Consider the following 12,531-nt stretch of genomic DNA (forward strand, 5'->3'; position numbering starts at 1 on the left):
TGCTGCTGTATATACATCACATAGAAGACACTTAGACTGTTGTATACACATCACATAGACACTGAGACTGCTGTATATACATCATATAAGAGACACTGAGACTGCAGTAAATACATCACATAGGGGACACTGATACTGCTATATATACATCACACAGGATACATTTAGACTGTTGTATATACATCATTGGAGACACTGACACTGCAGTATACATCATAGGATACACTTACACTACTCTATAAAACAGATAAGAAGTTCTAAGACTGCTGTATACATTATAGAATAACTCACATAGGAGACACTGAGACTGCTGTATACACACCACATAGCAGACACTGAGACTGCTGTATATACATCACATAGGAGACACAAAATACTGTATATACATCGCTTAGGAGACATTTAGACTGCTGTATATACATCATATATGAGATTGATACTGCTGTCTATACATCTTATAGGAGACATTGAGACTACTGTCTATACATCATCTAGGAGACATTGAGAATTTTGTATATACATCACATAGGAAACACTGAAACTGCTGTATATACATCACATAGGAGACACCTAGACTGCTGTATATATATCACATAGGAAATACAGAGACTCTGTTGTATATACAGTACATCACATAAGAGACAATGAGACTCTTCTATATATACATTGCATCACATAGTGGAGATGAGACTGCTATATACACATCACGTAGGAAATATTGAGACTGCTGTAAGTGTATTCTAGTGTAACCCATGTGTTGTATATCGATTACATAGGAGAAAGGAGACTGGTGTGTACATCATACGATACACTGAGACTGTGGTGTATAGACTCAGTCAGACTCTGGAGATGCAAAGCTACGGAGCTACAGAGCTGCGATGGTGGGAGCGGGACAACACAACAGAGCGTGTTAAATCCACCCTCAAATAAAGTCCTGAAGGTGGCTCTTTTGAGTGTCAGACTAAATCCAGTCTTCAGGCATGCACAGTTCTCTCTACAAAAATGAAACAGTCGGAAGTTGCAAAAACTGAGTCCGCGGCCCACTATGCATTTAAGCATTGCAGGCCATTGGAAATCTGTCCTGGGCAGCATTAACAGCCACCTTGGGTCATGTGTGGCTCGGGGGCCGCAGGTTGGACACCCTCGGTGTAGACATTGCTGTGATAAACGTTGTTTATAAGATTGCAGCTACATTATTACTGTTTGTGCAAATATGAGAATATGCTCAGGGGCGGTCTTAGAGGTGTGGCCATGGTATTCAGGGGTGGGGCTTAAGTTTTAAAAAGACACACCAGAGCAGCGTTATGAAAAACTTAACTCTGATTGGTTTCTATTATTAAAAAAGATAATATTGTTAAACGAGGCCCAAGATATTAAAAAGTCGGTGCAGTTTAAGTAAAACCAAGACACAAGAAACGAGAAGAAAAGTGCAACAGTAAAATACGACAGAATGAACTTTATTGTAGAGTAAAAACTACAATCCAGAGTTTTCTATGATCGAAAGATCCCGAACACGATGACGGAACAGCTACCACACCTAAAAGTCACCATATTTACAAGCAGAGATGTAACTGGCCGTCCTGCAGCTCCAGCTCCCCCCTCTCCCCTTTTCCACATTAGTAGAGACCCAGGGTCCTGAGCATCATCCTCTCCACGCCGGTCATCTGATAACCATTCTTGTTAGCTGGAAATGTAAAGCATGGCATTAGAAATGTGTAAATCCTGCGCTAAGCCTCGATATCTAGGACAGCGCGGTGTGAACCAATGTGGCCGACATTGCTGCTCCTACAGAGGTCACCACTTACATGTTCATCATGGAACGTCTGCCAATTAACTGCTAAGTTAGGAAGAATTCCCAGAATGCACTGAATTAAATATGACCCCGCGGGGGCGGCGTACAGTGGTGTGATGTCATCAGGAGGCGGAGCTTGTACCACAACTATATATCATCTAGACTACATCAGGTCTATATATATGACCGGAAGAGATTAATGTCTTACCGTATGCAGAGCTGCTGAATCCCCACCTGTAGAGGGAGAGACACAGGATTAGATACACAGCTCATCTGCAGTATCACACAGGATAGGATTAGATACACAGCTCATCTGCTGTATCACACAGGATAGGATTAGATACACAGCTCATCTGCTGTATCACACAGGATAGGATTAGATACACAGCTCATCTGCTGTATCACACAGGATAGGATTAGATACACAGCTCATCTGCTGTATCACACAGGATAGGATTAGATACACAGCTCATCTGCTGTATCACACAGGATAGGATTAGATACACAGCTCATCTGCTGTATCACACAGGATAGGATTAGATACACAGCTCATCTGCTGTATCACACAGGATAGGATTAGATACACAGCTCATCTGCTGTATCACACAGGATAGGATTAGATACACAGCTCATCTGCTGTATCACACAGGATAGGATTAGATACAGCAGCTCAGCAAGCCACAAGTCCTATACTAACCAGTCCCAGCATCCGTTGGGGTTGGACAAGTTGGACTTGGCCTGAGGATACAGGATGATGAAGTTGTTCAGATCGGCCACCTGGTTGTACCCGGTGTATCTGGCATATTTGTCACCAAGTTTTTCCCTGTAAAACAAAAAGAAATGTGTCTTGTAATTATTCATCATCTGCACCGAAAACTGCTGTGATACCACAACTCCCAGCATCCCCTAAAGGGGATGTGTCATCAAAAATCTAACTATTGTTTAGATGATGTGATGTCACAGCTCACCTCCTCCTCCTGTACAATGACTGATAACACCGCTATATACAGTAGATAACACAGGATCCACCATTCACAATAGATGATGTCACAGCTCACCTCCTCCTCCTGTACAATGACTGATAACACCTCTATATACAGTAGATAACACAGGATCCACCATTCACAATAGGTGATGTCACAGCTCACCTCCTCCTCCTGTACAATGACTGATAACACCGCTATATACAGTAGATAACACAGGATCCACCATTCACAATAGATGATGTCACAGCTCACCTCCTCCTCCTGTACAATGACTGATAACACCTCTATATACAGTAGATAACACAGGATCCACCATACACAATAGGTGATATCACAGCTCACCTCCTCCTCCTGTACAATGACTGATAACGCCTCTATATACAGTAGATAACAGAGGATCCACCATTCACAATAGATGATGTCACAGCTCACCTCCTCCTCCTGTACAATGACTGATAACGCCTCTATATACAGTAGATAACACAGGATCCACCATTCACAATAGGTGATATCACAGCTCACCTCCTCCTCCTGTACAATGACTGATAACGCCTCTATATACAGTAGATAACACAGGATCCACCATTCACAATAGGTGATGTCACAGCTCACCTCCTCCTCCTCCTATACAATCACTGATAACACCTCTACATACAGTAGATAACACAGGATCCACCATTCACAATAGGTGATGTCACAGCTCACCTCCTCCTCCTGTACAATGACTGATAACACCTCTATATACAGTAGATAACACAGGATCCACCATTCACAATAGGTGATATCACAACTCACCTCCTCCTCCTGTACAATGACTGACAACACCTCTATATACAGTAGATAACACAGGATCCACCATTCACAATAGGTGATGTCACAGCTCACCTCCTCCTCCTGTACAATGACTCATAACACCTCTATATACAGTAGATAACACAGGATCCACCATTCACAATAGGTGATGTCACAGCTCACCTCCTCCTCCTGTACAATGACTCATAACACCTCTATATACAGTAGATAACACAGGATCCACCATTCACAATAGGTGATGTCACAGCTCACCTCCTCCTCCTGTACAATGACTGATAACACTTCTATATACAGTAGATAACACAGGATCCATCATTCACAATAGGTGATGTCACAGCTCACCTCCTCCTGTACAATGACTGATAACACCTCTATATACAGTAGATAACACAGGATAGGTGATGTCACAGCTCACCTCCTCCTCCTGTAATGACTGATAACTCCTCTATATACAGTAGGTGACATTGGATCCATCGTTCGGCATAGATGATCACAGCTCACCTCCTCCCCTTCCCTTCACAATCCCCTTTGCCCAGATTACAGTTTGCCCAGTTTATACTTGGATACAAACATGGGGTCTCCGTCAGTCTTTTGCTTCTAATGTCACAATGAATAACATGAAGTACGAGTCCAACAAATCCTAAAGTCAGGGCTGTTCTCACCTTCCTTGCAGGCAGCCGTGGAAGACAATATGGAGTTTGCATTCTGCAAAAAAAAAATACAAATCACTTAGAAGAAAGAATGGTAAAAAAGCTCAAACATCCCTGGTTATGGTTTAGGGGCAGAGGGACACAACTTGACCCTCACTTGTGCTGACCCTCGTGCTTCTTGGATCGCGGTTGCAGGCAGGAACTTCTATAATCAGGGTCCATTCTTTCATGCTATGCCCAACTCATTTATTTAACGTGATTTTATAAAAAATGAGAACTTAGAAAACTAGAAAGTAGACCCTCAACCCATCCTACTTGCCATTTTTTTTAATAGTTTTTCTCATAATTTCAACCCACATAAAACATCATATAGTATACAGCTTCCAAGATCGTCATTTAATACCAACATGGCTAGATGTTACCAGGGTCACTAAATACTGCCAAGGGTCATCATGTCCTGTCCAAACTAGACCACGGGACAGAGACTGCCAAGACCACTACATACCACCAGGACCGCCAGAAACTGCCAATACCACCAGATACTGCCAAGACAACCAGATATTATTGGGACCACCAGAAACTGCCCAACCCACTAGATACTACAAGAACCACCGGAGACTGCATAGACCAGATGCTTCCAAAACCACTAGATACTACCACAACCACAAAATGCTTCCAAGACCACTAGATTATATCAGTACCACCAGAAACTGCCAAAACCACTAAATATTACTAGGACCACCAGATGTTTACAAGATCAATAAATACTACAGTGACCACCAGAAATTGCCAAGACCACTATATAGTACCACGACGACCTGATAATGCCAAGGCCAGTAGACATTAGAACTGCCAGCAGATAAAATCAGCACCACCAGAAATGACCAAGACCATTAGATCCTACCAGGACCGCTACATGCTTCCAAGACCAGTAGATACTACCAGGACCACTAGAAAATGACAAGACTTCTAAATACTACCAGGACCAACAGATGCTTCCAATACCACTAGATACTACAACAACCACTAGATACTTCCAGGTCTGCAAAGACCAGTAGATACTACCAGGACCACCAGAAACTGCCAAGACCTGTAGATACTACCAGGACCACCGAAAACTGCCAAGACCACTAGATACTACCAGGATCACAAGATGTTGCCAAGATCAGTAGAATTTAGAATGACCATCAGATACTATTAGACTTTCAAAGACCATGACATAATGTCAAGGATATCATAAGCTACCATGTTCAACAAAGATCACTTGATACTTGGTACCGTTAGGTCTACTAGACATAACATCAAACTCATACACTACCTGGATTAGGAGATGTTACCAGGATGACTAGAGAGTACTAAGACCACCAGATACTAGAACAATGAGACAAAAACCTAGATCATCACATATAATCAGGCCCCCCAGGGGCATATGATACTATGTAGAATGCTATGTACCATCAGTATAGTCAGCTGCTGTCAAGACTAGTAGAAACTACCAAGATCACCAGATACTATGAGGACTGTGAGAAGAAAACCAAGAACATCAAATACTACCAGGACAACCAAATACTGTCCTAGGCTTCTGTCAGGACCACAATATTCCACCAGGACCTCTGGACAGTATCAGAGCTATAAGACACCACAATGCCCATAAGGTACTGCCAAAGCTATCAGATACTACCAGGACCATAGGCTAAAATGCCACAGGCTAAAACACCATGGTCTAAAACAATGACCAGAAGAAACTATTAGGACAACCAGATACAACCAGGAACACAAACACTATCAGATACAACCAGGAGGAACAAATATTACAAGTAACATCAAGAAACACCAGGGTCAAAACAAGACATTTACATGTTCCCCACTATTCAAACCACCAGTCACTGTGTCATGGTGGTAATGAGCACACGTTCCCAACGCCGTGCTACTCTCTGTGTTTGCTGCTCTGTTCCTCACTGTGTCAGGCTGCCGCGCTGAGTCCGCATGCAGAACTCATTGTCTTGTTTTCCCTGTTTCTGACTTGACTTGTTTACCTGTTGCGTCTGACCTCTCCACTCCTTACCCCAACTTCGTATAGTGAACCCCTGCTGCCTGCCCCATTCTCTGAACGTCTGACTACGCTTCTGTATCACCGTTCTGTACCTCGTATACCTGCTCTGAACCATGGGTCAGCTACTGCAGGTCCAGGGACTGCCCTGGAGTAATGATGACTACCTGCGGCAAAGCCTATCCTCACCACCAAAGGCTTTAACAAAAACCAGGTAGTCGCTTAGTCATGCCACTTCAGAGTAAGTATGACCTGTGGCCCAGTGATTCCACACCCACCACCATCACATACTGCCACCAAAGTCAGTCACTTACGTGCTCCACTCTGGCATGATGAAGGAACATAGACATATCCAGCAGTGTCCATTCCGTAAGTTGAAGGAGCAGCAAGTTTAAAGAATTCAACCTGGTCAAACAAGATCAGCTGCAAGACAAAAGACAGACCATGAGTTGAAGAATTCTGAAGAAGGTCATGAATAACCAACGTCTTTTAAGGTCTCTCAGATATGGACCTGATGTACAGAGGCATTCCACCTATATGTATTAATGTAGCAGTAAGAGACAGAAGTAATTGTTGTTAGTAGTTGCTCTTAAAGGGGCTATAAGGTGTATCGTGTTTGCCTTGAAAAATTAGCAACTGTTTTTGGAAGAAGGCAACCATAAACATTGCCCACCACATGTGCTCCTCTCCACTTTTAGCCTCATCAACCATTGAGCAGTGCAGAAACTATTCATGGAACTCATTGCTCTGCAGCCCGGATTTCTACGAAACTGGAAGAGTCCTTTTTTGTTATGAGTTAGAAGAGGGACTGACTTAATTTTGGCTACTAGTCTGGACTTCTATGGAGGAAGATCCCCTTTAATCAACAAAAAAAGTTCTGGAACAACCACAAAATTAGAAGGATGGAGGTGGCCTCTTTTTCATAGATGGATTAGAAATCTCAACATCAAGGTTTTACAATTAAACCTGGGATAAACTAAACTTCCTGATAGCTAATCTAGGTATCTTGGGCAGAGTTGTTCTCGAAATGCTAAGTCAGACACAATCGTTCAGATAGAACTTTTTACCTGTCCAGTGAATGCCGCTCCGCTGCTTGGTTTCTGTGTCAAGAAAAAGGTCAGAAATCTAAGTAACAGAGCTTTGTCTCAATCTAGACCTTCAAATCTTACAGAGATCGAAGAACTGCTCACCTCCAGCCCTCCTCCGTAGATATGATTGAGAGCCTCATAGGCCCCATTATAGTTACAGTTGTTGATGTAATCAAGGTTTGTTGACCCGCAGACCCCTCCGTAGCTGTCTGTGGGCTGTAAGCAACCACAAATACCAGAAATGACTACATTACTTATGAATGTTCAATAGTAATTAAATTAATCTTCTCCAAAAGGTAAATATAATGAATTCAACCTGGAGTGTCCGTCGATAGCTTCCACCCAATGTCAACCCCCATTACCACAGAGATATAGGTGGATACGACTCTCACCATTCCATGCTGAGCCGCAACGTCGTACACAGTCTTGAGAGCTCCGGAACCGGTGATGTAGGATGCATAATATTCCTCCTGCTTTTTCACCACACCTAAAATAAACAGTAGTGGTTGTAGAACAAATGGGACCCACAGAAACCAATGGACACCCCTTTCAGTTCACTTGGCATCAACTTCAGATAAGGTTCCTCCACTTAGAAGTAGCTCCTCACATGCTGCTCCCATGAGCAACTATGCCGAAGGAAATACTCTAACTAAAAGTGGTGGTCAAGAACAGAAAAATCTGTCTGAAAATTTATAGAATACCCTATAAAATATACTATAGACCCTTTATAGAACTTTGAGGGTCTACACATTGCCCATGCTAAAATTAAATGAACCAGCCCTGGTATCTTATCGAGGTTGATTGTGTATAGGCAGCCCTAAGACAATTAGGGGTTACCTCTTCCACTACAAGTAGATGATTGACTCCAATGGCGGACCTCCACGTGAATAGCAGATATTCCAGGGTATACACACAGCAAAAGTTGGTTACACATGGTTTGGTTGGGTCAAAGAAGACTAAAAATGGATCTATATTATTTTACTCACCTGGAACTACTACAGTATCACGTGTTCCAGAAAAGATGTACACTCTGCTGTTGGCGAGGTTGGACAAGGGGTCGAGGAGTCCACTGTTGGCGTAAGTTTGAGTCTTGGACTTCAATGTGGCAACGTTGATGCTTGTGGGCAGTTTCATACAAGCATTAGTTGCAGTGAGCAAGTTTCCTTGTGCACAATAGTATGGTCCTATGGGGACATCGAAAGAGAAGGTATTGTCAGAAAGAACCTTACCTATATAATAGCACAACAGCGTGACGCTCCCTTTAAGGCTGATAAATAATTGAAGGAAATTCTTTGTACCTCCAGCAAAGAGGCCAGCTCCAATGACCCGTTTTGACTGGGCAACATGGAACTGGTTAGCCATGTAGGATCCCGAGGACAGTCCAGATACAGACAAAGCACTTTCGAGATTGTACTTGGCTGTCAAAATAAATATTAAGTTTAGGAAACGGTATTTAGAAGCAAAACCATTTCACTTCGGGTATTGAAATTGATTATTCCTTCCTTCTAAATACAGACAAATATAACTTACCAAGCTTTGACTGTCCATAGCAGAGGCCAACCAGAGAGAGCAAGATGATGAAAGCCTTCATGTTTTCTGCCTTAGGATACTTTGAGGAGAAAGTCCTGACTAATGAAAGAGATATAGGGTTTTATATAACGGTCAAAACAAGTCTCAACCTTGTCGCGATAAGGACCTGATTTGAAGGCCTTGAAAAACATCTGTGCGAACAGCTTTAGCTTTAAATATAGGTTCATTCTGATATAAGATTGAGGAAAGTAAACAAATAATCCATACTCATTAAAGGTACATTAATCTTTTCTGTCAAGGAGTTGATAAAACAAATTCGAGAGCAAAGTGACTTTGTAGGTTGTTTAATCTGTTAAACTTTTCCAGTAAACATTTACAGTATGAACTATTCCTTTTATATTATACAGTATAGCTACCTACTCAGCATAAAACTATAACAAAGGTTAAATTCTATTCCTAATTAGCAAACAGAGGATTTTTTATAAAGATATATCACAATTACAAAGTAGCTGGATTTGATATTTTGTTACTGTTTTGTATAAAAAGCAGAACAGGCATGTGGTATAATCCCATTGCGGTTCCATGTTAGTAATTCCTAACTTATACCTATCCATGATATCTAAAAGAGAAAAATGACAACTTTTCAACTCCTATCTTGGTGACACAATTATCTTGTTTGACTACACTATTGAAATTTTGTTACAAATTTTTTTTAAATTTGTAATCAGGCACAATATCTGACATTCTTTAAGAGTTTTGATTTATAGTCTATGTAGCTCCTTGATTACATTTTTCATGAGCTGTTCTATACAACACATGGTAACTGCTTAAACACCATAAAAACCCAACAAAAGATTTTAGCAAAATGTGATTTTACTCATAATCAGTAAAAAAGAGACCTGTTATAAAGGTAAATTTCACACATAAAATGTGCATTTTATTTATTTTTCTGTGATAGAGTAGGCATGTGGTTTGATCCCATTGCGGTTACCTTTAAGTACCTCAGTACTTATATCTGGACATAAGAAATCTCCAGCAATGAGTGAAATATACTTAATATTGACTGATCAATGTTCTTCATCATCTACTTACCCTTCTGTGGCCTCCCGTATATATAGAGCTCTTCAAACTTCCTTTTATGCTAGCTGATTGACTCTATTGGTAATACAACACTCTATTAATACCTGCCCAACCTTGGATCTAAAAATACAATGCATTATATAGTGCATTTCTGTGTTACAATTTAACTGGTCCTGCTAATACACAGATAATTATCTGATCCCTTCCTTGTGAACTGATCCATATTCAATGTGCACCATTAGGTTGTTGTTGGATTTGAATTATGTTGGTGTCTTTATAAGAAGGATATATCAAGATCACCATTCTATATAGTTTTCAGGTAGGTTCTAAAGAAAAACCTTATAGAGGGCCTCCTCCAAGTGCTCACGACTAAGATGGAAAAATATCCTTTCCTCAACCTTCTCTATAATCACTTTTGTCAATTTTGTACTTTTTATGCTACATGGCTAAGTCCATGGCTATGGTGAGTTTAGGCATGCAATTGGAGAATTTATTCATTGGAGACCCACTAACTCACTCTAAAGCCTGGAACCTTTAGTGGAGATTGGAGAAATAATGGAGAATGATAAAGTTCCAGATTTACAATTTATTTTTTTCTGTCTTATGTGGTGGAGAAGTCAAAAACTTGAGCTCAGTATCCCACTAAGTGAAGAACATGCAATTTGCAACTCCATCACAACTGGTCCAATTGTGGTCCGGGCTGGAAGAGCGAACGAGGAGACTGTCTTTTCTAGCGAAGATGGAATGTCACTGCTGCAGCCAATTATTTGCCTCTGACTGGCTGCAGCGGTCACATAACATCCCTAATAGATCAGAGGGGACATGTCAGCCTGCCTCCTTGGTCAGCCATGCTTAGAGCTCCATTCCCAAATGTTGAAAAAAACAAAAACAAACAAACACTAAAGACTATTAACTAAATGTATCTCTCTCGTGAGGAGGTCAGCTGAAAATCACCTTAAATTTCCTCTTTAAAATTATATTAAAATTCAGATACATTTGAGACTTGGAACATCTTTGTTTTACATTATTTGTATTTGCAAATGTTTTCTATATTGAAAAAAAAAAATTAGAAAAGAAAAAAAATCTTCCCATGTGAACCATTCCATAGAGAAACAAATACTGAGCAGGTGTAACAAGGCCACCATACATTACACCTTATCTGTAAATTACAGCCTTGATGGCCTCATTAATGAGATACCAACTGCACACTTTTGATGTTTTATCTGCCTTCCAGTTAAATTTAAAGAAAAATATATGAAACTTGTGAGAAACAAGTTGCCGGTGAAAACTTCATGTAACGAGCTGCCGTGATCGGAGGATTGCCCTGATAATCTGACTGTGATTGGCCAAAGTCAGACAAACCCCATACGCGGCACAAACCCTTGTCCATAACTAATTGTCAATCTTGCCTAAATTTCTGCCATTATTTCCCTTTCCAGTGCATTTCTAGTTAGGAGATAACTTGCAGTCAGAGACCACTGATCCCAAGAACGGGGCTTTAAAATTCCTTGTCCAAGTGTACCCTTGACCCCTCATGTGCACCACGGCTTCGGGTCCGCTCATTCTTTATGGGACGGCTGTCACATCGGTGACTCGCACATGTCGTAAGTGCCACCCTACTCACTGTGTGTCATCGCCCTGCTCTTCCCATTTGCGGGCTGTCTCGCTGAGCTGCCTCTTGTAACATTTCCAGCATTTCCAGCAATAAAATACTGCATCCTCCTGCTGCTGGTAAGTCTCCACCTGGCTATAGTGAGGCACGGCCACTTTCTGTAGGTATTTAACCTCATCGTGACAGAGGTGAGATCTTCTGGTCTATTCTAAGGGTATGGTCTGGACCCTGAAGACACCAATTGCGTTATTCGAAAAAGTGTTACGCGTCTTTTACATATATTGTTTCATGGTAATATATAACGTACAGAGTTAAACATAGGTTAGCTTTAGGGCATAAGGAAGTGACTATAGGGTAAGATAGACTTTGGCAAGCATTATAAGTGTAATAGGTTTAATGTATGTAAATGCAGGGACAGACATAGGTAAAGTTCTGGACTAGCCCATAGTGGCAGGGGAAAGGCCCAGTAAAACGGGACTGCTTCCTGATAGCAGATCAGATAGGGATGTTCATTAACTAACCAAGGTCAAGTTCAAGGTTCTATGGGCTGATAGATAAAGCAAGAATCTATCATTCGGGGCAGTGGGAGGCCTTACTAGAATCTCTTGAGGACATTCCTGCAACGTCTGGAGCTCAAGGCTCGGTATAGGTACTATGAAATCAGGGGACGATGGACGTGTAACCGCGTGAAAGGAAGGTAACATAGCCCGGGTGCTCTGCGGAACCGGACGGGAAGTATCTGAGGCTTGTACCTTGTACCTTTGTCTCTGACCTTCCTGTCAGCCACCTTGTATATTGTATTATTGTATATGGAGATGGCTGCTCCTAGTATGCACCTACACTAGCTTGGAAGTGCCGGTCAGTCCTTTGTCACCTGGCAGCCACTGCAGACCTGGGGACTGCCCTGGAGTGGTTCCTGGTGACTACCCG

At 41.6% G+C, this 12,531-nt stretch overlaps 1 protein-coding gene across 1 annotated transcript; it reads right to left on the reverse strand.

The window, feature by feature from the left end:
• Positions 1-1,441: 1,441 nt before the first annotated feature.
• Positions 1,442-9,003, reverse strand: LOC138673845 (poly(3-hydroxybutyrate) depolymerase-like). Its single transcript, XM_069761879.1, has 11 exons — positions 8,910-9,003; positions 8,678-8,797; positions 8,366-8,563; positions 7,772-7,866; positions 7,482-7,595; positions 7,359-7,391; positions 6,606-6,714; positions 4,254-4,296; positions 2,490-2,615; positions 2,001-2,026; positions 1,442-1,684 (listed from the first exon to the last, which is right to left on the reverse strand). The coding sequence occupies exons 1-11, from the start codon at positions 8,968-8,970 to the stop codon at positions 1,617-1,619; spliced, it is 993 nt and encodes a 330-aa protein (XP_069617980.1). The 5' UTR covers positions 8,971-9,003; the 3' UTR covers positions 1,442-1,616.
• Positions 9,004-12,531: the final 3,528 nt, after the last annotated feature.

This window comes from Ranitomeya imitator, chromosome 4, assembly GCF_032444005.1.
Source record: "Ranitomeya imitator isolate aRanImi1 chromosome 4, aRanImi1.pri, whole genome shotgun sequence".
NCBI lineage: Eukaryota > Metazoa > Chordata > Amphibia > Anura > Dendrobatidae > Ranitomeya > Ranitomeya imitator.